This window comes from Cydia strobilella, chromosome 3 (assembly GCF_947568885.1).
Source record: "Cydia strobilella chromosome 3, ilCydStro3.1, whole genome shotgun sequence".
Lineage (NCBI taxonomy): Eukaryota > Metazoa > Arthropoda > Insecta > Lepidoptera > Tortricidae > Cydia > Cydia strobilella.
Genome location: NC_086043.1, coordinates 7,195,659 through 7,221,280, shown reverse-complemented (window position 1 = coordinate 7,221,280; position 25,622 = coordinate 7,195,659). Strand labels below are relative to the sequence as shown.

Below are 25,622 nucleotides of genomic sequence, written 5' to 3'. Positions count from 1 at the left end.
CAAGCATTCAAAACGCTAACCATCACTATATTTCATAAGAGAAAGCACAATTTCATACAAAACAACGATAATTAAACAAGCAACGAACAAACATGACATGTCACGTACTTATTTGTTTGCCACAACCTCGGTTGTGGCAGCGGTGGAAAAGTGAAACTATGACAAGGACAAACAATAACAGCGCTTTCTCTGCTACTCCTACTGAAAGGTACATAAGACTATCCCGTTCGGTCATTTTCCCCCACCCCTCATGACCGATCCAGTTATACTAGATTCATGAACTTCACGCTCCGCGTTTGTCGTGAATGTCGTGATTTGAGTAACAGAAACTGCGCTAGAAACAGTAGGAACCACAGAAAACCGCCTGATTTTGTAACGTTGTTCTTTTGTGAAGTCACAGTGACACCTTTTGACGGCGTGTCACGGTGACTTTGTCACCGTGACGTTATTTATCCCCCATTTGTGGCCCTTCCCTCCATCCCATCCATGTCTATTTTGATAATTTTGGTCACAGACTAATAAGAGAATTTTGGTGGTACTGTTTGTTCTGTAATCAGTCTGTAATTATTATCTTGTATTAAATGATTTTAAGAGCTAAATATGGCTGATATAAACAGTTTGTTTGATTGCTTTGATGAGCCAGCTCAAAATGCAGCGTCAATTCAATTGCCAAACGTTAAAAATGAAGAAGAAATTTCGTAAGTACCGTGTAACCTTAAAATTTGTTTTCCTCACGTGTAACAGTACAAAATCATAACATTATTGTGTTTATTCAACCAAAAAAGTGTTTATATATTTCATTGTACACATTTCAGGGAGACTACAGAAGAAAAAAGTGTAATAAATAATAAACGAGCTCATGATGAAGTTGAATATGCCGATACGTCAAAGAGGCTCAAACAAGACGAAGACGAGGGTGATCTGACTTCAGATTTAAAGTAAGTAAAACTATTTATTTTGTAACATTTTATGATTTATGACAAAATCAAGTTTAGTAACTATGTATAAATTTGTATGTTTAATTGTTACATTTCTATCTGTTATTCGTAATTTGTCTTTATAATAGTGTACGTTATATTTCATATTTGTATATTCATAATAATTCATATTGCATGTCGTTTTCATAATTACATTAAAAATTAAATAAATAAAAAATAACAATTAAAATAAAATTAGCATTATAAATACAAAAATTACATTCAAAATAATAAAAAAATTTTTTACAATTAACCTACAATTAACGTTATCAATATACATGTCAAATAAAAGTATACCTACAATAACATTAGGTAATAACTATTTAATAAAATCTGCAAAACTATAGAGTGTGCTTGATAAGCCACCGTTTTAGCCTGGATTTAAAACTGTTTAGTGACGGCGCTTCCGTCACGTGTGGTGGCAGACGGTTGTAAACCGCCGGTCCCATTATATGTGACAGTTTTGCTGATTTCGCCAATTTATGCCTGACGCCCACGAGTTTTTGGGCGTTTCGCAGGTTTCGCCCATGGATATCCGCTCCACTTGAGTATTCGTCAAGGTGACATCGCACGTATGTAGCCACTTGGAATATCACAAGGGAGGGCAGAGTAAGTATCCGAAGATCCTTAAAGTAAGGTCTTGCGGAGGTGCTTTGACTCACCTGCACAATCGCTCGGACGGCTCTCTTTTGCATGCGAAAGACGCGCTCTCATTCGGCAGCGCGACCCCACAGCCATATTGTAGGAGCGAGTGTACAGTGGCAAAGTAACACGACCGTACCACATTTCTGGGCACCACTCTTGCTAGACGGCGCAGGGCAAAGCAGGCGCTCGCTAGATTGTTACACACTTTGCCTATGTGCGATTCCCACTGCAGCCCTCTGTCCAGTTCAAAACCCAGGAATGTGGTAGTCTGAACCTGACCAACTTGGGTGCCATCCACAAACACTCCAAGGTTTCTTGGGCCCCGACCCCCGAGATAGAAGTGAAGAAAATGGGTCTTGTTGAGATTTAGTACCAGGCCATTGCTCCGGAAGTATTGCGACACCTGGTTTGCGACTATATTCAAACACCGCTAGAGTCTGTCAATGTCAGGTGCACACACTACCACGGCTACATCGTCGGCATACATATATACTTCTCCCTCCACTATGGCTTCTGGAAGATCGTTGAGAAGCAATGAGAAAAGTACATTGGATACCGACGTATCTTATGAATAAAGTTATTCCCGTTTATGGTGTTGTTAAAGCTAACCACTTTTCTTTGGTTTTCAGCTTAGAGGCACTTCACTCGCGCATAGTCATTCATACGTTAGAAACTCACGAAGGTTGCACACATGAAGTGGCAGTACCACCAAATCAGGAGTTTGTGCCACATGCGCAACCCACTTCAGAGCCCGCCAAGCAGTACTCTTTCATACTGGATCCCTTCCAGAAAGAAGCTATTTTGTGTATAGACAATTTAGAGTCAGTGCTTGTGTCAGCTCACACTTCTGCAGGAAAAACTGTTGTGGCTGAGTAAGTGTAATTCTAATTGGTATTAATTAATTTTATATTGGTGAATCCCAAATCCTACTATTTTCAAAAGGTTAGTAATTATGTAAAATATTAGGTCTGCTAGATAAAAGACCCCCTAAATTTTCATAGGGTTAATTCTTGTATGTATATCAAAATATCCAAATGAACACCATACCAACATTCTAATGAAGATAGTAACCATTATAACGCACCTGCAACTTTGTAGCCCCTTGCAGATTGTGGTGCAGACTAATTTCTTTAATATAGATAGACCATGGACCGGGTAAATCCATCTGGCAGGTTATGCGATTTTGGTATTAAGAAAAGGTAAAAGGGTGGAGGTGGAGGTGGGCAGGTCACACTAAGATGCAAGACAGAAGTGGAGCCAAAGAATTCTAATGTGGCACCCTACCGATGGGTCAAGAGCGCAAGGCCCTCAATTAACACGATGGAAAGACGAAATTATATGTACAGTTGGACCACTCTGGACAAGGGTGGCAAGAGAGAGGAAATACTGGAAGGAGTTGGAGGAGGCCTTTGCCGACAGGCACACTGAACTAAGAGACTTCATATAAACACCTGAAACTACAACCACAAAACAAACATGTTCAGAACAAAGGGTTATATCAAATAAAATAAAATAGGGTAGATATTTGCTGAGAGGGTCAAATGGATTTACCCGAGTTTGAAGTTAAGCGACACATGTATTAACTGATAAACATTAAATAATGTATATTTTACGAGTTATATTCAATCAGTCAACTGATTTTGTTGTTTTTGATTAGGTATGCCATAGCTGTATCACTAAAGAATAAGCAGAGGGTAATCTACACAACACCTATTAAAGCTCTCTCCAACCAGAAGTACCGGGAGTTTTCTGAAGAGTTCCATGATGTAGGCCTAATAACCGGTGATGTTACTATTAACCCTTCAGCTTCTTGCTTGATTATGACTACTGAGGTAAGAATCATTTCCCTTTACCTACTCCCCTATAGTCACCCACAAAAATTCATGTCTTGAGGTTCGGCTTGCACCAACTCTCACTGCATAAATACATTAATATAGAATGCTCCACCACTTCTACCAGTGTTGCCTAAAAACGCAACTCTTGATTTACCTGACAGAACACAAGTCAAGTAAATCAAAAGAATTCAAAACCAAAAATACTTGCAAAATACTCATTGCAACCAACCCACTACAACTCACATGTAAAATAATATTGCTTTTACCATTAAACATTCTGATTCTGAAGAAGAAGAATCAATTTTCAGGAAGAATGCTAAAAATCTAATTCTAAACCTAAACCAAACCTAATCTAAATTTCAATATTTTCAAGCAATTAAGCATTTTCAGAATTATTTAAAGACTAATGTCTAAAGTGAAACTCTGACGGTCTTTGATTTGATTTTTTTTCTAATTTCAGATTCTCAGAAACATGTTATACAGGGGATCAGAAATCATGCGTGAAGTTGGATGGGTTGTATTTGATGAAATCCATTACATGAGAGACAAGGAAAGAGGTGTTGTGTGGGAAGGTAAGATATTATGTTGTTTAATTCTTCTTCTGGTTTAATGTTATAAAAATCATAGTTAAATACAGAGTTACTGTCAAATTTTAAGTTACTTAACTAATATCACATAACATCATATTTATATACTGAACATTCTCCTCACATGCGAATGTCAACATCGATATTGGCAAATTCACCCTGTGCAAAATTGCGGGGAGTAAAAGCCAGAGATAAAAATAAATATGGTTCCTATACTTCCCAAAGGCATCTAAGATTTGACTTTAGATAGATTGCTTGCTAACTAAGTTCTGAAAGGATCAGCTTCTGTTGTTTAGGCCTTCTCACGCTGCCTTTGTCATGTGACATGGATTGTCACTGTTGAAACTCACATGCATTGCTATTTGTTTCACTTTATGCAAAAAATTAGTCAATGTTTTGTTTAAGAAACACTGATATTGCTACCCGACAACGTCCACTACGTGTTCCTGTCTGCTACCATTCCGAACGCGCGGCAATTCGCCGAGTGGGTCTGCCGCCTGCACTCGCAGCCGTGCCACGTGGTGTACACGGAGTACCGGCCCACGCCACTGCAGCACTACATCTTCCCTGCGGGCGGCGACGGGATACACCTGGTGGTGGATGAGAAGGTGGGTTGGGTATATTATGTGTACTATTTTTTTTTTCATACAATAAAGTGTTTAATTTATTACTTAAAGCCTGATCAGGAATATATGATCACGCGCCATGTTGCGGAATTTCACTAGAACAAATTTTTTCATACTATACTGAACTGTCACATGAGAATAACAGCGCCCTCTTGACAATGGTCATATATTTCTGGTCAGGCTTTACATACAGGTGCCGGTGGCTTCTAAATATAGTTTATTGTACTGCATGGATCAGGTAGAAAAACAAGTCTAAACAACCATCTGGCATTCACAATCTAGATAGAATTTACTGTACAAGTTGGGTATCAATATGAGTGATTAAAGTTGTTAACCCACCTCATTATCAAAATCAAACTATGTACAGCTTAACACAAAATGTTTATTGATTTATTAAAAACTATTACTGCAGATAACAGAACATTTTAACTGGTAATAAAAAGGTACTACTGTCTTATACTGCTACAAAATTCAAAAAACACTAAATCCATGTAGCTGACTTATACCTATTTCCAATCGTAACAGGGACAATTTAAAGAAGACAACTTCAACACAGCGATGACAGTCCTCGGAAACGCGGGCGACGCTGGCAAGGGCGATCAAAAGGGGCGCCGCGGCGGCCCGCGCGGGGGCCCCAATACTAATATATTCAATATAGTCAAGATGATCATGGAACGGAACTTCGCCCCTGTTATCGTGTTCAGTTTCAGCAAGAAAGACTGCGAGGCGTATGCCATGCAGATGGCCAAGTTAGACTTCAATACACGTAAGTTATTGTTGGATCAGTTACATTATTGATATTAAATCTTCAACAAAAATTTGCGGAATTTAGAAATTTACCTCTATTACTTTTACACTTACAAAAATACGCTGACCTTACAATTATTTAATATTGTCTTCGGTTACCGCGATAGTTACTCATGAAATAATCCGTTTTCATAGTTTTATCTTACAATTATTTCTTAAGTTTTTACAGTTAGATTTTTACGTTCATTGTTTCTCTACATACTTTTGTAACTTGTAATTCTGTCTGGTAATTTTACCATGGTTAGCCTATATACTTCCTGCTAAACTGATTTTCATGAAATTTGGCAAGTAGAAGAGGAGCACATAAATAATCGTTATTTGATTAGTTATTAGTAGTAGGTATAGTAGGCCATTTTACACTCAAGATCGATTAAATGGAAATCATTCAGCGACTCTTTTTATTTGCTCTCCATATAAATAATTTTCTTATTTCTATTATAACCAGTTGAAGAGAAGAAACTAGTAGATGAAGTTTTCAACAACGCGATGGACGTGCTATCTGAAGAGGACCGCAAACTGCCGCAGGTGGAAAATGTAATCCCACTTCTAAGACGCGGCATTGGTATACATCATGGTGGCCTCCTGCCCATACTTAAGGAGACTATTGAGATATTGTTTGGCTTGGGACTTATTAAGGTAAGCAAAAAGCAGAGACAAGATGATAGACAAGGTCATGCATTAAGTGATACCACTAAGGGGCCATCCATTAATTACATCACACATTTAGGGGGAGGGAGGGGGTCAAGAAAATGTGAAATGTTGTGACAAGGGGGAGGGGGGAGTCACAAACTTTGTGACTAAATTTAATTGCGCGCGAAAAACGCGATTAAGTTTCATTATTTGACCTTTTCTGAAATCATCGACATTCATCATGTCCGGATATGACTCAATATCGCTTGGTTGGCTTAATAAGGTGCGAACAAAATTGTTACAAGAGATTTCGCCTGATAATAACATAAAATTTGTGATCCCATACCCAAGTTCAAACCTTATATTTGTCAGGAAATGGTTTAAAAATGTTAATTTGTTCATCAGGCCCTGTTTGCCACGGAGACCTTCGCCATGGGACTCAACATGCCGGCGAGAACTGTTGTCTTCACCTCATGTCAGAAATTCGACGGAAAAGAAATGAGATTCGTAAGTTTTAGTAGTTATTCTAATCCACTAAATTTAATGTGTAAGCTCAATAGTTTAACGCTAACATAACATGAAAATACATACAAGTAATATTTGTTTATGATTTAAGTTAGGCGCATAGTTAAGGGATTAAACACTTTTAAAATACGCGCCCTCTGCAGTGCACGTACGCTTATATTTATATACGCAACACACACAATGTTTTGCAACAAAAATTGCTTCTTTAATGTCGTGTTCGTGTGCGTTGTATCTATGAGAATACGTTGGATGTGGGCGACGGTTCTTTAAGGGTATTACCACACCAATCGATCGATCGATTGATCGATTTGTCTAGGTAGAAACTATCGATCGACGTCGATCGATGCCATCGATCGATTGGTGTGGTAACACCCTAAGGAAGGGCACACATTTTAAATATGTTTTATTTCTACAGCATTTATACATGTCTTAATGTTTTAGCTAACATCGGGCGAGTACATTCAAATGTCCGGAAGAGCTGGTCGTCGAGGCTTGGACGACAAGGGTATTGTGATCCTCATGATCGATCAGAAAGTTACACCCAGCGTGGTTAAAGACATGGTGCAGGGCAAGGCTGATCCTATCAATTCAGCCTTCCATCTCACTTATAATATGGTAAGCAAGTAATTAATAATCGTATAGGTCATGTCACACTTTACCTCAGAAAGATTAGTCAATCCTGCGATGTCGATTTAGCAACTATTTATTGCACGTCAACAAACACTTGCAGTTTTCATTATTGGTTTTTCAGGAATTTAACAAGAACTTTCTGGGAAAACAGAAAAAAATTGTATACATTGTACAACAAAATCGCTGCTCGTAGATATCATTGGTCAAAATTACTAATTTTCGAAGCCCTTGCTACTTAGGAGGTATCAGTTAAGAAGTGAGCTGACCTATCGACTGCGCCAGTATTATCGACATGAAATAAAACTTTTTCGGAATAAAATTATATAAATGTATCCATAAATCTATCAATTTTATTTGTCCTTGCCAGTGTGCTAGAAACCTTGGACATTTGCTACAAATATCTTCTTTTTTCAGGTATTGAACTTGTTGAGAGTTGAGGATATCAATCCGGAGTATATGTTAGAGAGAAGCTTCTTCCAGTTCCAAAATCAAGCTGCTATTCCTGATTTAATTGACAGTAAGTCTTAAACATTATTTGATCATTTCAATATATTATTCATTTGGTATACTTTTTTGTGCCCTGTATCAAAATTTACGAATTATGTCACAAAATCGTTCCAATCGTCCTCCTAATAGCCCTTTATTAAACCCTCCACTTACATTGGTCTAAATTTGCCAATCAAAAACCGATCTTTGGAGCTTCTACGTTAGAATTGAATTCTGATTCTCTTTGCTGACTCGATATCGCGTCGGTAGGAAGCGATAGGTACCATTAATATTATTACATTATCTCTTTCTGTCAACAGAGGTTAAAATGAAACAGAAAGAGTACAACTCAGTGACGGTGGAGCAAGAGCACTCGATAGCATCGTACTGTAATATCAGGTCGCAGTTGGACATGCTCGGTTCGCAGTTCCGGTCGGTCATCACACGTCCCGAATATCTTAAGCCTTTTCTACAGCCTGGGAGACTTGTTAAGGTATGTTAAAGTCATAGTAAAATTTAAGGCGTATTTTTTTCAACCAATAGCGTTGCTCGGGGTCTTGTAGGGGCACAAAACAACGACCTCTAGTGGTCGCGACCTTTAGTCATGTGGAAACGAAGAAGAAGATCATACTGTTCATTGTTTACTATGGGGCCGAACCCAAAAACGCGAACGACAAATTGACTAACTCATAGCAAAAGTCGACATATCTACTCAACATCTGATTATCGACATGTATCAAAGAGCCAATTTCTTTTTTTTTTATGTGATCTCATACTGAAAAGTTTCTGTGCTTTTCTAATGAGTAAGGTAATCAACATTTTATATCTCACTTGAATGCTTTTTTTTTTTCAGGTGAAAACCGAGAAATACGAGTACGACTGGGGCATCATAGTGAACTTCAGGCATAAAACGCAAGGCAAGGGCAAGAAGGGCAAGGGGGACGACAACCCGCTTTCGTCTGAGGCTGTGATCGTGGTCGACATACTGCTGCACGTCAAGCAGGCGAGCGGCGACGACGCAGAGACCAATGTGCCGTGCCCGCCCGGCGAAGTAAGCATACTAACTAAAGCCTGACCAGGAATATATGGTCGTTGTCAAGAGGGCGCTGTTATTTTCATGTGTATAGGCTGACAGTTCAGTATAGTATGAAAATATTCTTCTTCTTCTTCTTGTATATTGTAGATAATTTAATGGAGAATCTTTTGTTCATTGGCAGTTTTATTGGAACTTCAACCGTTTTTAGGGTTACGTACGCAAAGGGTAAAAACGGGACCCTATTACTAAGACTCCGCTGTCCGTCCGTCTGTCACCAGGCTGTATCTCATGAACCGTTATAGCTAGACAGTTGAAATTTTTACAGATGATGTATTTTTGTTGCTGCTATAACAACAAATACTAAAAAGTACGGAACCCTCGGTGCGCGAGTCCGGCTCGCACTTGGCCGGTTTTTTTAATTTTTAAATAACATTCATTGTTATGCAAAATGCGACACAAATGTGAGTGATAAGGGGGGGAAGTATCCATTTGACAAGTTGTTTCCCCTTTTTTTCTTACCCACATATGCCAAGTTGTATGATTTCTTCCGGTTGCAACTGTAAATTAAGCTTACGAGCCGGACTATAAAAAGTTAACTTCTCCTAATACAGACCGGAGACATCGAGGTAGTACCAGTACTCCACACCCTCATCCACCAAATCAGCTCCCTCCGCGTGTACTACCCAAAGGACCTACGGCCCGCTGACAGTCGCAAGTCCGTACTCAAGACTATTGGAGAAGTGAAGAAACGGTTCCCTGAAGGGCCACCGCTGCTTAATCCTATTAAGGACATGAAGATTGACGATCCAGTGTTTAAAGAATGCGTGGAGAGAATTAAGCAGTTGGAAGAAAGGTGAGTTTATCCATGTCTTACATATCCGGGTTTAGAGTCTATTTGCCAAAGGCCATAAGGCTCGCTGACATCCGCAAGTTCGTACTCGAGACTATTGGAGAAATTAAGAAACGGTTCCCTGAGTTCATAAATATGTATACATTTCGTCACCATGAACTCTACTGTACATAACTTAAAACATACTAAAAATTTCTGCCCAGACTTTACGCTCACTCCCTCCACACGGACAAGAACCGCGCCGCGCTGCAAGCGGCCCACGAACGCAAGCTGGAAATTTATGAAGAGCTCACCCAGGCCAAGACCGAGCTGCGGAAGGCCAAGAGCATCCTACAGATGGACGAGCTCAAGAAGAGGAAACGAGTGCTGCGGAGACTGGGTTATTGCACGGCAGCTGATGTCATAGAACTGAAGGGGAGGATCGCCTGTGAATTGAGCAGGTAAGTGACTTTCCGCTGCGACCTACGACTCCCCAAGCGTCGCAAGAGCGCAAGCAAAAAATATATAAAGAACTCGCCAAGGCCGAGCTGTGATTGACTGATCCTCTGCGACACTAAATGGACCTCGAGCGTTTCAAAAGTTTCTATTTCCATAGTCGCAGTTATTAGCGAATGGTCCGAAGCGAGTTACCAAAAAATGCCTAGTGAGAGTGGCGACTAGTAGATTCACTCACCAAAAAGTGCATTATTTTAAAGATAATGTCATTGTGGGGTCCTTCCGGCTTGAAACTCGAGTTATCCATGGATTGTATTATTATTTTTCTTCCAGCGCGGACGAACTCCTCCTAACCGAACTGATCTTCAACGGCGTATTCAACGCGCTCACATCCTCGCAGAGCGCCGCGCTCGTCAGCTGCTTCGTGTGCGACGAGAACAGCTCGCAGTCCTCCGCCACCGGCGAGGAGCTGCGCGGCGTGCTGAGACAGCTACAGGTAACCTTTCAAAGTCAGGTAGCCTTTGAAAGTCGGACCTTCAGAACAAAAATTCGCTCAGCTGTACCTGTACATTCTCTCCTTTCGACTATTTATCTGAAGACTGATCTTAAAATGCATGATCCATGAGCTTCTTTCCGAGCCCCTTTCTCACTAACGTTGAAACTGCGAGGCCCCTAGACGGCACTGCGCGCTTATTAGTAATCTAGGTCTTGCCCTTGTGACATTCTACTCATCCAATCTGTCCGGTGTGCATCCATTTTTTAATTTTAAATTATGAGTAAATAACTTTTTAAAATATAATTTGTCTGCGACTTCTTCCACGATAGCGATCAACTCCTTTGATAACGCAACGTATAATTAATACTACAACTACGTTATTCTCAGGAATACGCCCGGCGGATAGCTAAGGTGTCGATCGAAGCCAAGATGGACCTGGACGAAGATAACTACGTTGGCAAGTTCAAGTGCACGCTGATGGACGTCGTGCACTCCTGGTCTAAGGGCGCCAGCTTTCTGGAGATCTGCAAAATGACAGACGTTTTTGAAGGTGAGATAAGTCAGTCAGTTGGTATTCTACAATTACTTGGGCAAGTTCAAGTGCACGCTGATGGACGTCGTGCACTCCTGGTCTAAGGGCGCCAGCTTTCTGGAATCTGCAAAATGACAGACGTTTTTGAAGGTGAGATAAGTCAGTCAGTTGGTATTCTACAACTACGTGGGCAAGTTCAAGTGCACGCTGATGGACGTCGTGCACTCCTGGTCTAAGGGCGCCAGCTTTCGGGAGATCTGCAAAATGACAGACGTTTTTGAAGGTGAGATAAGTCAGTCAGTTGGTATTCCACAACTACGTGGGCAAGTTCAAGTGCACGCTGATGGACGTCGTGCACTCCTGGTCTAAGGGCGCCAGCTTTCTGGAGATCTGCAAGATGACAGACGTTTTCGAAGGTGAGATAAGTCAGTCAGTTGGTATTCCACAACTACGTGGGCAAGTTCAAGTGTACGCTGATGGACATCGTGCACTCCTGGTCTAAGGGCGCCAGCTTCCTGGAGATCTGCAAGATGACAGACGTGTTCGAAGGTTAGTCAGTCAGTCAGTTGGTATTCCAAAACTACGTGGGCAAGTTCAAGTGCACTCTCATGGCCCATTTCTCGAACGGTATTAGACTAATATTATTAGTCCACGAACTGTCAAGTCGTATGGGTTAATACACTAAATTTAATAATATTAGACTAATACCATTCGAAAAATACGCCCCTGGTCTAAGGTCGCCAGCTTTCTGGAAATCTGCAAGATGACAGATATTCTCGGAGGTAAGATAATTGGTCAGTTAACGGGACTCCACTTCTGGACGTGGCTCACAAGGTATCCCCAAAGACAAATGTCGACGACACTTCACTGCTGGACTTAGGCATCCCCTAAGCGCTATATCTCTGTGGCCTATTTTAAGTATCGCTTTCTGTCCTCTTACAAAATTGGTCTCGCCATCTGACCGAAGGGCGAGCTACAGTAATTATTGCGCGAACGGCTTTAACAAAATGTTTTTCCCTTAGATTCTCCTGTTTTGTATACGACGAAAAATGTTAAAGGGAGCTCTAAAATAGTTGATTGTGTCACAAGGGGGCAAAATGGCATATTTACGGCGAGGGCGTATGTTGAATCCTGAACGAAGCGAAGGCTAAATAGAAATCATGAGCGTAGTGAGGGATTCAAGTGTTTACGCCCAAGGTGGAAATAATTTTGCTTTTTCACATCACCTATGAGGAAATTATTATGTTCCAAAGTATTATTTAACCTAAAAAAATTTTGATCGCCTAGAACAGAATTGTGCCACTTTGATCCCTCCTACCAGGGTAAAAAGTGCCACTTTGGTCCCTCCTAGCGGGGAAGAAAAGGCCGTTTTCTGAATAGATGATGTAAAAACAAATTTACACTATGGGTAACTTTGATTCGACGTAAATAAGTTGGGAATTTTACAATCACATAATACAATAAAAACAACACTATTTAAGCGGCAAACAAAATATAATAATTAATAATCTCTAATTTCCTTTTTTCGGCTTGAGAGAGAAAATGAATGTCCTTCACACATTTCGTTTTCTAGGTTCCATAATAAGATGCATGCGGCGGCTAGAAGAAGTGCTCCGTCAACTCTGCCAAGCGGCCAAGAACATTGGCAATACTGACTTGGAGAACAAATTCAGTGAAGCCATCAAATTGCTCAAGAGAGACATCGTCTTTGCCGCCAGCTTGTACATGTAACTGGCAACTCCACTATATATATCCTTATTTAATATGTGCTTGTTTCATTTTATAAACTTTCGTAACTATCAAACGTTCAAGAACATTGGAAATACAGACTTGGAGAACAAATTGAGTGAAGCCATCAAACCGAGACATCGTCTCACACTAATTGCTCTTGCTCATGGCGCATGTGACTTGCCATTTTGAACCGCTCATGCTCACGCTCCACGCACGAGTTAGATATTTCTACATACGCATGTTTATATAGTTGGTCAAACCAAATTGGCAGTAAATAAGAACCAAAAAAACTACTCATCATTTTTTTTTAAGTGCTAGTACTAGTGTAAGACAAAGATAGTATGATTATCTCTGTCTATGTATGAAATGAGACAGATCTTTGACAAACTATATTTGTATTACCTATGTATAACCATTAGCAAGCACCTTTTTAAGAAAAGTCGGCAGAGATTTTGACAGCACACGCAGTGCAGGTGTTATTTTAAACGTCAAACTTCCATGAAATTATGACGTACAAATAACACTGGCACTGCGTGTGCTGTCAAAATCTCTGCAGACTTTTCTTGGTCTAACTCTACTTACTCCAGTTACGCATATCGCGGCCAATGCATGAATCTAGTATAAAACTGGATTAGGCATGAGTGGTGGGGGGAACTGTCAGAACGGGAAAGTCTTCAGTAGGAGTAGCAGAGCAGTCTCAATTTTTTTTATTCCCCACTGTAAATTAGTATGGTTTATGGTGGGCTACCAATCTACTCGACCATTTCGACCAATCATATCGTTGCATTGCGGATGTTCTGACCCTCACGGGCTCACGCGGTAGGCCACTTCTATAGGATCCTACCTTCTATGGTCCAATGTCATTGCGTCTCACTCTTTTACTTGCTTACTGCGGTGACGCATTGACCCAAAGTAAGTCCTGGCCAAAGAGTATAGTAAGTATATAGAAAGTCCTGGCCTCCGACACCAGATCACTCCATGCCTCTCGGTCTTGCGATAGCTCTCGCCAGTCGCCATGGCCGATGTTGACTCACTCTCTCATTAAGCAAAATGTAAGACGCAATACAATTGGACAAAGAAATTGTATAGGTGGAATACCATCCTTAACACCATGGCCCAGTGTAAGCCAGTCCAAAAGACGCATTTATTATTAGGGAGCAAGTGATATTGCTATCTCATTCCACCGCATAGCTGCGTCCCTTACACTGGCCTACGCTGGGCCATGGAGTACAGGAGTCATTAACCACTGGATCCACGTGCCTCTTAATCTGTTGCTCACATGATTCTTATGGCATGGCCGATGGCCCGGTGAACGCATGGCCGTATTCACCGCACACGAGGACACACGCGTGTGTTACATGCGCCTTGTGCACGAAGAATAAGGTAAGCAAACAGGCCGTCTACGATATCACAGCCATAAAAATATTAAAATTTACAAATTCTAGTGTCAATCACATTATGTCGTGCGTGTATGCGTGCGTGTACACAAACTTATTCCAGTATAAAAGTTACTCTATGACTTATTCCGTGCCATGGATTTTTGAGGCAAGCTTTGTGTATGGGTAATGGACATGAACTCATAAGTGCGGTGAAGGAGATAACAAAGTGCGTTACGGTTGAAGATAATGATTGTTTACTACCTACAACATAATTTGCCTCAGTTCAAAATCGACATACTTTATTAAATTATTAGTGTTAAAATTGCCTAAAATCAGTGTCATCGTTACGTCTACAAGTTAAGTAAGAGCATTTATTGTTCGTTCTTTGTGCTGCGTGTGAATATAAATAAATTTTATTTATACCTGAATGTTGAGCTAACGTAGTATCTCGCATGGTTCCCTCTTAAGAGGAAAGGGGACGGCCGTTTCTCCATACAAACGTAGTCCCCTTTTTCCTCTCTGGATATTGACATTATGAAAAATATTTGTACATAATTTGATGTATATTAACCATATGCCACGTTTGACTTTTTTCGATTTTTTGATTATTGTAAAAATTAGGAGCGAGTAACAGATTTCATACAAATTCTAAATGCTCCCAAGTCTAACGCTTATAATAATCAAAAATTCAAAATAATCAATCGTAGGGGCATAGCTGTGGTTGATATACAACAAGTTGTGTCAAAATATTTTCAATAATGTTAATATCCAAAGAGGAATGAGGACTACGTTTGTATGAAAAGGCGATTTCGCGCGGGTCCTCCACATTCGTGTTAAGCGTTGAAGCCTTGAAGATTCATGCCTTGAAGATATTAACGGTAAGTGTATTTTTATGTAAATAACATTGAAAGCTCTACAGTACAAGTGTTTTTAATAATAAAACATAGTTGTTGCTTTATTTTTGTGATTTAGTATTTTCTTGGCTGATAATTTGAATCAAGCCGCTTGGAACTTTTTGTAAGATCACAGCCATATTTTTCTAACTGTAACTCAATTTTTTTTAATCTATATATATAGTTTGTCAAAGGACTGTCTTATTTCAAACATAGACAGAGAGAATGATACTATCTTTATCTTACACTAGTACTAGCACCCGAAAGAAAAGGATGGGTACAGTTTTTTTGTTCTTATTTACTGCCAATTTGGTTTGACCAACTATAGTTATATAAGAACCAAAAAAACCTATACTCATTCTTTTCTTTTGGGTGCTAGTACTAATGTAAGACAAAGATAGTATGATTTTCTGTCTATGTTTAAAATGAGACAGTCGTGTGACAAACTATAGTTTGGACCGAAGACAAATGCATCTTTTGAGTAGAAAAATACACTATTTTAATGTCAGTACTCAGTCGGCTCAAACTAAACTAACCTAAAAGCAATGGTTAAAGCTTTATGTTTGTAATGGATTTAATTCATTTAATTTAATCTTAATACTCTAAAACACAGTAAGTTTCTCAAATTGACTTTATTTATTAATTGTCTTACTTATAGTCACATAGAAAACCCGTAGTTTCGATTTTATACTATTTCGTTTCTCTTGAATTTATGAAGTTCTTTTAGTTTATGAAGTTCTTTTTGTATAATATGAAGATTATGAAGAAACATGGGTCAATGTTACTCTAAAGTCTAAAGTATCATACTAAGGTGAATATATCTAGTACCTATGAATTTAAACTTAAAATGGTCTAATAAATCATAACTCATCACCTCAACACCGCTTTGAATTAAGTTTTCTTGTCAACAAGTTATGACAAAAATTATGTAAACGTTTTTATTAAAAACTACCCGTAGTCCCATATAAATAATTAAATAATCACTTTTTCTACAAATTTCCTTATAATCCTTATTGGTTGACTCACAGTGGTTGTCATAAGCAGAGGCCGGAATTCTCGTGGCAGTTTGAATGGTCATAAGGAAGTTCTCATTTATCGACTATCGATATACCTATATTGATATAATGTAGATTACAACAAGCAGTTTTTTCACTAAAGAATGATTTCTTCCGGATAACTTTTTAGTAGTTGAAAATGCGAAATAGAGATGTAAGTATAATAACAACAATGAAAACTTAATAGTTAAAAGTTTCACATTTTATTACTTCAGTTCCATTTTTTTAAATTTCACATTTTATAGTCTGTTTTAGTGCTAACAAATATTCCATTAGTTTCTTTATGAAAGAAAAAAGTAGTATTTTTTTTTTTCAATATTTGCTGCTTGAATAACTTGTTTTAAAATATATAAAAAGTTCGAAATAAAATAAATAATGTAGGTAAATAAAGCTAATGATTTTCTTCGTTCCTTATTACTAAATACTAGTCCCAGGGGTTCCAAATACTTACACGCGTACAAACACACTTAGTACCTTGTCACAGTGACAATTAATAGAGATCCCTTGCGGCTTTCATATTGCTTGCTTAATTTACATGAAACTTGGTATGAACATTCACGTAACATATCAATGTCTCCTACTAGTCTTCGTTGCTAAATACCAATAATATTTTTGACAGTTTTGTAAGTAAAACTTCTACTCACTCTAATTTATATGTACCTATTACAATTACTAGTACTGAAAAAAAAATAGTGCCAGACATAGATGTAGGTATGTTACTTAAATGTTCATGTCAAATTTCATATTTATTTATTAACTACGATTGGATTGTTTCGTGTGACTCCATCAGGTGATCCGTCTGCTCGTTCGCCTCCTATATCTTAAAAAAAATTGGCTCTACACCTCAGTGAAATGAGATGAAATTAGCCGGGTCCACACATAGCGAGCATACGCACGAGGCAATTTCCTCGCGGACAGAACGGCCAGTGTAGACGTGCCTCGGCCGAGGCGGCGCGCGCGAGGCACGTCTAAAATGTCGATACAACACGCGCGCCTCGGCCGAGGCACGTCTACACTGGCCGTTTTGTGCGCGAGGAAATTGCCTCGCGCGTATGCTCGCTATGTGTGGGCCCGGCTATTGATTGACTGTAAGTACATAATAGTCCTAGGAATTTACTTCCTGGAATAGCTCCATCTAAAAATAAAAATGTGTGCGTTATTTCCTAGAATCGGAAATGCCATTCTTGTATACAAATAGAACTATAAATCGCTCTACCAATTTTTTTGTACTGAGTTAATACTAACACGTCAAATGAGTTAATATTACGGCGAACACTCGGTTGGAAAGAAGTTAAGACGAAAGTGGAGGACCCGTGCGAGATGGCCTTTTCATACAAACCTCTGGATATTAACATTAGTAAAAATATTTTAATACAATTTGTTGTATATCAACTACAGCCTTGCCCCTACGTTTACCTTTTTTCAAAATAAATATTATTATTATGGTCGTCGTTAGTTTTAAATGCTCCTAGCATTTAAAAATTTGTATGAAATCTGTTTTTCGCTCCTAATTTTTACAATTATCAAAAAATCGAAAAATGTAAATATATTTTCCATAATCTCAATCTTAGTTATTGCATGCACAGAACAGTTCACAATTTATTTCATTAATATTAGATTTCTTATATTATCCCTTAAATTGAAACGGAGACTAATATACACAATTAGTGCATAAGTGTCCGCATCAAGGGCCACCGGAACATTCAGTCGTGTCCATCGCGGCTTCCACACCTTGACCCAGGTGGGCAAGAACGGCGCAATGGGTCACGAGGGAGGGGCGCGGGGTTATGTTTGGGCGGCGTAGTAGCGTAGTGACGTCAGGACGCGCAGTATCGACCCCGGGCGCCGTCACAACACCCCCCCGGCCCTCAGAGGGGTTCTACGCCTCAGAAACATTCACGGATGTTTTGAAGTAACTACGTAACTACGTAGAACCATGCTCGTAGAGCATGTCTTATTAGCTCTTGACGTCTTCTTCTATCAACAAGAGACTGTAACAATACTCGGATAGTAAACGTCAAGCAAACTTGTATGTAGAGACTGAACGTCAGATGACGAACGAGATGTAAAATTGCATCAAGCAAGTGCCTGTAATCTGTATGTTGAGGAACGAGCGGTAGGAGCCATCCCATCCCACCGATAGGCTCAAACTTTATACTGCAGTCCTGGTGGCTTTCCTACCAAGAGTAGGTAGTTTACGGCTACTCGGATATTGGGTAGAATGCGTAGCGTAGCATCATTATGCTATCCTTACTTTCTGAGGTATTATGCTATTAGGCTTTATTTACGTTAGCCAATTATTGCTTTTTGCAAATTTACAATCTACTTAAGCCCGTCACAGAAGTAGCTATAGTATACATATATATAATAATATACCGCAAGATACCGAAATATATATTATATTATAGCTAAGCACTATACACGATAAAGATACCAAAATCATAAAACTCGTTGCTGTCCTAGAGAGAGAGAGATATCGGTTACAAAGTCACGTCAGAAAAGGAAGGAAATATACCAAAATATATCGTAATATTAGTAATATACCGAGCTATAATATATATTAATAGCAAGGTACCTTAAGATGTATCAATATATATATTATAGATGTGTGCGTGGACTCTGTGATCTGTCAACTAATACTCTAATACGTAAAATATATCGTAAGGTGCCTTGCTATATTATACACGGTGATTTCGGGGTCGTGTAGCAAGAGAACAAGACATCATACATTATTCAAAGATGAGCCTAATGATGTTGTTAATTATTGTTTGTCACCACAATAATAATAATAAAAAATAGAAAAAAAAACATTGTTGCTTACAATTTGGCCATCCTACTCAATGTGACATCTTGTCGCTTTCCATACATCGTATGTCTAAATTAATAGTGTGACCATGATTAATTGATTACTTAGTAGTAAGTATAAGATTAACTTTACTTGCAAAATAAGAAAAAAAAATCTTTTAATCAAATACTACCTTATGATAATGGATCACTTACAGAGTCAGAAAAAGTGGTTTTGGATTACGACCCAGAAACCACCCGTATATTTTTGTATATTAATATATATTATAGCTACGTCTGTGACGGGCTTTATACTTAGAGACGCTGATGGTTTATAAGATGTGATCCATCTACTGTCATTAACTATTGGAATCATAGGATGTCATATCGAGAGCTAAGTTTTATGAGGCATGCCAGTGGGCACTGTATACTTTTATATCTTTTGGTCAGCCGTTTATTAAGCGGTTGACGCAGATGGAAAATTCCCAACGGCACAAGTCTTTGATACGCTTAATATCATACAACATAGTGTGTAACAAGGTTTTTACATATAATGCAATAAAAAATGTTTATCGAAAACGCAATAAGTCACTTCGTTGTTTTAGGTCTTTATGAGATTTTTACAATGCCCTTAGGTTACAATAACGCTCCAAATCAGCCTCGGGATTAAATTCATTCTTGGTTTAATTGCTGATTTCCATATTCGCTCTATAACACGCAAAAGTCCAATACGTACCTATAGGTCGTATAGGCTGTTTATTTTGTTTTCGTAGTCTCTTTGTATTTGTTAGCAAAGTGATTCTCCCTTGTATATTTTGCGGGGCGGCGCCTTGACCCAAATTTCGGTTCGCAGAACAGTGTTAGGCGAGCAAAAACGAAGCTTTGTTGTCTTAGTCAAGGACCCACTGTTGAGACAGATCATAATAATATAGATTGTTTTTATGTCAGCCGTTGATGAATTTGAAATCATAAGAATCGTCAAGTTACTGAAAAACACAAGTTCATGCGGTCCGGATGATATAAGTACGACGTTGATCAAACATAACATAGAATAGAAGCTATTTGCGCACCACTGTGTGACATTTTCACTACGTGTATTTGTGATGGGATTTTTCCAATTTTAATAATAAATAATAATAATAATAAATAAATAAACGTGAATGAAATGTTTTTAAAAAATCCGTAGGGGTCGGATCAAAAACTAAATAATTAAGTCCGACTCACGCTTGACTGCATATTTCTTATAGGTTTTCCTGTGATCTATTGGTAAAGAACTATTTTGTGTATTTTTTTTTTCAAAATTTTAGAATACACAGGAGTTTCGGAGATAAAGGGGGGAACGGTAATTTTTTGGCTATTTTCTTAAATAACTTCTAAAATATTTATTTTAAAATTACAGAAAAATATATATTTGCGATTCTCACAACGAGCTCTTTCATTTGATATGTAATGTATTTTCTCATTTACCCCCCAAAAGTGACCCCCATGTTTAAAATTAGATTTGTTTACGTTACACGTCTTTAGGTCACAAACTTGCATAGGTATGTGTACCAAATTTCAACTTAATTGGTCCAGTAGTTTCGAAGAAAATAGGCTGTGACAGACGGACAGACATGAGTGATCCTATAAGGGTTTCGTTTTTTCCTTTTGAGGTACGCGACCGGAACCGATACCGGAACCGGAAAGGATAGTAAAGAGGAGATACCGAATTATCGTCCTATTTCTTTGTTGAGTGTACTTTCGAAGAATTTTGAAAAGGCAATTGCAAATAGAATGATTATTCACAAATGCAATTACTTTTTCACCTCAGCAGCTCGAACAAGCCTACTTTCGTAGCTTCAATGTAGCTTTTTAATTTAGTGAAGGCCATGAACTTCATACTTTTATTACATTTTTTTTATGGTACTGTACGGTACGGTCCGGTCCGGTCCGGTCTCGTCTCGTATCGTATCGTATCTTATCGTATCGTACATATTATAATACTTTTTTTTTTTCTGTTTATTCTGTGTAATTCGAAATACATTTTAACCTTTAATATGTTCTCACTACTGAGGTGAAAAATTATGTGTGCAACACGAGAGCAAAGTTATTTTACATCTCGTGTTTTTGAGTCCCTCGCTACGCTCAAGATTCTACCTTAGAATCACTCGCTTCGCTCGTGATTCAATTATAGAATCTTTCGCTTTCTCGGGACTCAAAATAAACACTCGCAAGAAAAACCAACTTTCCTCTCTTGTTGCACAAATAACTATTGTTTACAATCCCAAGGGAAAAATCATGGCCTTAGGTTATTAGGTACTTTAATTACTGATTTTGCAAAATTGCCTTGTCCTGTTTGGTTTCCTCGCATTCGATATGAAAAGTAGTGTTAAACTAGGGCGAAAGGCACCATTTCAGTCTCGGACTATCTCGACTACCTCGACAGGAATGGATGCCTTTCAACCCTTGGTTAACAATCTGCTATTAATTTAAGTTAGTCTTAAGATTTTGCATGCTGTACCTATATTGTGGTAGACCATACATGCATGTACACTTAATAGCTGCAATATGTACCTATAACCAGTGTTGGCCGAACGTTAATTGCAATTAACCAGTACAAATTGAACCGTAAGCCGTAACGGACGGTTACAGTTTACGGTTCAATTTGTACTGGTTAATGGTTAATTGCATTAACGTTTCGGCCAACACTGCCTATAACACCCCAATGACATGTAACCATGACAACTGTGTATGTTCAAGCAAAGTAAATAACTTGAATTGAATTAAATTATTTAGCTGGAAAACTGTGACATTCAATATACTATAGAAAGAAGAGTATGATAACTAAGAATATTTACATCGATTTCAAGACGGTCTAGTCCATGTACTTATGTCTAACTAACTATCTAACTTATGTAAAAAAGACGTGTTTAGGTTACTAAATAAAATATACGAAGAAATCTTACAAAACATGTCTTTTTCACATAAGGTAGATATATTTCATTACTTTTTTTCCCATTAACTGAAGTGATCGTGATCTACAATGGGTACCCTTAAAAATCTGTAGTGGCGGGCGTCATACAAATTCGAAGATAAGCCCGAGCTAAATCTAAATCGGCTTCTTCAAGAGCATGTAACTGATGTAACTAGAACAAAGTGCCGCTGTAATGTAAGTGATCATAATAATGTTTCAGATATTTGTATAAGGGTTCCCTTTGCAAAATAAAAATTGGGAATATTTTGATAACTGGAGTGCAATGGCGGGAAATGGCGAGAAACGAAGTGAGCCGCCCCTGAAACGCTTCAAAAAAATGCCAGTTTATGTAGTGGAGGAACACAACGAGGCATTACAGTTTGTTTACTCCGCCATCGGAGGAAAAAAGTTGCCATTGGAGGGAACCACGCTACTTCACTTCGACGCTCACCCTGACATGCTTATAGACCGTAAATTGAAGGGTGCCGAGGCCCGGGCTGGCAGAGAAATGTTGCCTTTGTTACAAATAGAAAACTGGATAGTTCCCGCGGCTGCGGCCGGACATATAGACCGCGTTGTATGGCTACGGCCACCTTGGGCAAAACAATTCAAAGATGGCTCTCGTGTCATAGAAGTCGGCGATCACCCGGATAACGGCTTACTGCGCGTTAACAGCAAAGAACCATATTACATGTCTGATGCCCTCTATTCTTCCAAACTCGACAACAAACGAACCTTTACCCTAACCGTAGCAGAAGTCCCCGACCCGAACAATACAGAAGATGAAACCCATATACAAATACTGGCTAAAGAACTAGCAATATCGCGCCCTTATGTTCTCGATATCGATTTAGACTTCTTTAGCACGGGAAATCCCTTTCTATCCCTTTATGAAAATATACAGCTGTACGACCGCTTGGAGCCAATCTTCGGATTTAAACTTCCCGATAGCGACGATAACAAAGCCGTAGAGAAATTTGTGGATTTACGTGAAAGGCAATTGAACGAACTCGAAAACTTATTTCAGTACCTCGAGGAACATAATAATTTGGAGAATTATGAAGGTGAAAAGACGGAGACTTTTCAGAAAGTAAGTGAATTTTATGATATATGCCGACAGACGTTCCTGTATACCTATAATGAAAAATGAGTATGCTATTGGTATTAAGAGAGTAACTCTCTCGCTCCTAACACTAATTAGGGAAGTTAATTGATGACGTAAAAAAATATCGGGCTGTTGCTTATAAAGCTGAACGCTGAAGGGCACGAGTTCAAATTTGATAGGGAAAATCAGCGATGAATCACAAAATGTCACACGTGATGAACTGAAATATTTCATACTGGCGATCGATAATTCCATCCATTTATGTATTTATTTTAAATATTAGTAATTTATACTCCACAACACAAGCCTTTTTCGCTTACTGTAGGACGAAGTTGTGCCATATTTACTATTTACATTTGAAATAACTTCAACACCCACATTGATATTTTCTTTTCATAAATCTGCGTAGGTTTCAGATATCGCGTCGGCAGTGTTATCCGAAGCTGGGCGGTTGGGCGAGCCGCCGAACTGGTGGGCGGTGTACGCGGGCGGATGCACGCGTGACCAGGGCGGGTTGCCGCATCATATTAGCACAGAGGAGGAGGTGCGACATAAAATGGATAAGATCATCAGACCATTGTTGAAAGCTTTGCCGCCACCAGTTCTGGTGACCGTCGCGAGGTCCACTGACGACGGTTACTGCCCTTCGGACCAGGTAATATGACGACTATTTCTGTTTTATTTTTGTGAACAGTATCAGCTGAGAGTAGCACCGCTGCTCACTCTACCAGGGCGAGTTTCCGCCTTACATCTATTTCGCATGGATTAGGGGGTGAGACACCAAATGGATAAGATAAATTCATTTTAGAAATCCATAATATCCATGCATGTATCGGCCACCGTTGTAAGGTCCACAGACGGCGGTCACTGCCCTCCGGACCAAGTACAGTAGTACGTTTATATACTATAATTTTTTGAGTCTCTCTTATTACCCAGAATCGCTAAACATTATCAGGTTGGAAAAAACCGAAAAAAGCAGAAAAAAAGCAGTACTTACATAATATAATTAGCAATGCAAACAGTTAAATTTAAAAGGACCGTTATTTAAATTGAACGTTTAAAATCTTATTTTTCATTGTTACAGGTTGACTACATTCAATCTCTAGTACTCAATATGCTTAAAGAAATTTATGATACCGATGAACCCGAATATCATTATTTAAAAGTGAACACCGAAGATTAACGACATTATACAGGATGTCCAGTGGCAGATTTCCGATTATTGTACATATCATACTAAGTGATTTTGTTATGTATTTTTCTATTAAGGTTACCAAATACAGCATAAACATTACATGCATGTATTTTAATTCTTTGATGTAAAAATGTCGATGTAACAATTGCTAAGCCGTCTTGAATTTTGTGTTGGCCCTTAAATAATATGTACAATTAGCAAGCAGGCAAGTTATTAAGCAGCAGCATTACAATCCCCACATACAAATTAAATTAACTTAAATATATACCGAATCCAACATGGCGTTACAAACTAAGTAGTGATCAGGCACAGAGCAAAGTCTGAAAAACGGGCCACGATTCAGATTAAACAATTTGTTACGTTTAAAATTTGGATTTAATACGGGTTTGAAAATCACTCAGGCTGATTGGTGCATACGAAATGCAGTGAACGCAAGTGAACGTCACGCGTAAGATGTACTCTTATCACCAGCAGTTATCACCAAGACTATCGTCACGGTCGTGTCAAATTAAGATCAAATCCATAACAAATCAAAATCAACCCCACGCTTACTAAAAGCGTTAAACATAATTTTTAAGAAAAAAAACCGACTTCAATGGGGGATGCCGTTGAAAGGTTACTTATTGTTGATGGTGCACTCCAGACAATGAAATGAAAAAGACAGCATCTTTTGCCTAACTAAAAGGAGGTAAAACCACCCACTTTTCTAGTAGCATTTCGTTTCTGTAAGGGTCACAGTTCTAACCTAACCTAACCCAATGTTCTGATAGCATTTCGTTTCTGTTAGGGACACAGTTCTAACCTAACCTAACCTACTTTTCTGATAGCATTTCGGTTCTGTGAGGATCGCAGTTCAAAAAAAAGTCCAGGTCCAAGTTTGGGTGTGGGTCCATAACGAAGAGAATAAATCGCCAAACGTGAACTATATGTCGTTGAAGAGTTCCATTCTGATAATCATCAGCAGTTCCACTTCATCAAATGTCACTTTTTTATGTAAATACAGGATTTGTTGATGAAAATACAAAAATCACTATATGCATGCCTTTCACATTTGAGGAGTTCCCTCGGTTCCTTATGGATCCCATCATCAGAACTCGAGCTTGACAAAAATGTGTCTTGAAAATTTAACTTGCTTAACAAACATAAAAAAGAAGACAAATCGCCAAACGTGAACTATGCGTCATTAAAGAGTTCCATTCTGATATTTCTGATCATCATCAGCAGCTCCACTTCATCAAATGTCACTTTTTTAAATGTAAATGCTTGATTTGTTGATGAAAATACTAAAATCACTATATGTATGCCTTTAACATTTGAGGAGTTCCCTCGATTCCTCATGGATCCCATCATCAGAACTGCGTTTTGACAAAAACGGGACCAATCTGTATGTATATACTTACAATAAAAAAAAAATAAGTACAAACATAAAA

At 38.7% G+C, this 25,622-nt stretch overlaps 2 protein-coding genes across 2 annotated transcripts; both read left to right on the top strand.

Annotated features, from left to right (window-relative positions):
- Positions 1-490: 490 nt before the first annotated feature.
- On the top strand, positions 491-12,864 carry LOC134755752 (exosome RNA helicase MTR4). The gene is made up of 18 exons (XM_063692319.1): positions 491-698; positions 816-938; positions 2,252-2,494; positions 3,280-3,454; positions 3,918-4,029; positions 4,450-4,652; positions 5,196-5,436; positions 5,923-6,113; positions 6,513-6,614; positions 7,074-7,247; positions 7,677-7,779; positions 8,069-8,241; positions 8,602-8,799; positions 9,396-9,637; positions 9,838-10,074; positions 10,403-10,565; positions 10,953-11,115; positions 12,671-12,864. The coding sequence occupies exons 1-18, from the start codon at positions 601-603 to the stop codon at positions 12,826-12,828; spliced, it is 3,099 nt and encodes a 1,032-aa protein (XP_063548389.1). The 5' UTR covers positions 491-600; the 3' UTR covers positions 12,829-12,864.
- A 2,746-nt stretch (positions 12,865-15,610) lies between these two features.
- Positions 15,611-24,271, top strand: LOC134755717 (UPF0489 protein C5orf22). The gene is made up of 4 exons (XM_063692261.1): positions 15,611-15,712; positions 22,113-22,982; positions 23,407-23,652; positions 24,082-24,271. Exons 2-4 carry the CDS (start codon positions 22,176-22,178, stop codon positions 24,178-24,180), a joined length of 1,152 nt encoding a protein of 383 aa, XP_063548331.1. The 5' UTR covers positions 15,611-15,712; positions 22,113-22,175; the 3' UTR covers positions 24,181-24,271.
- Positions 24,272-25,622: the final 1,351 nt, after the last annotated feature.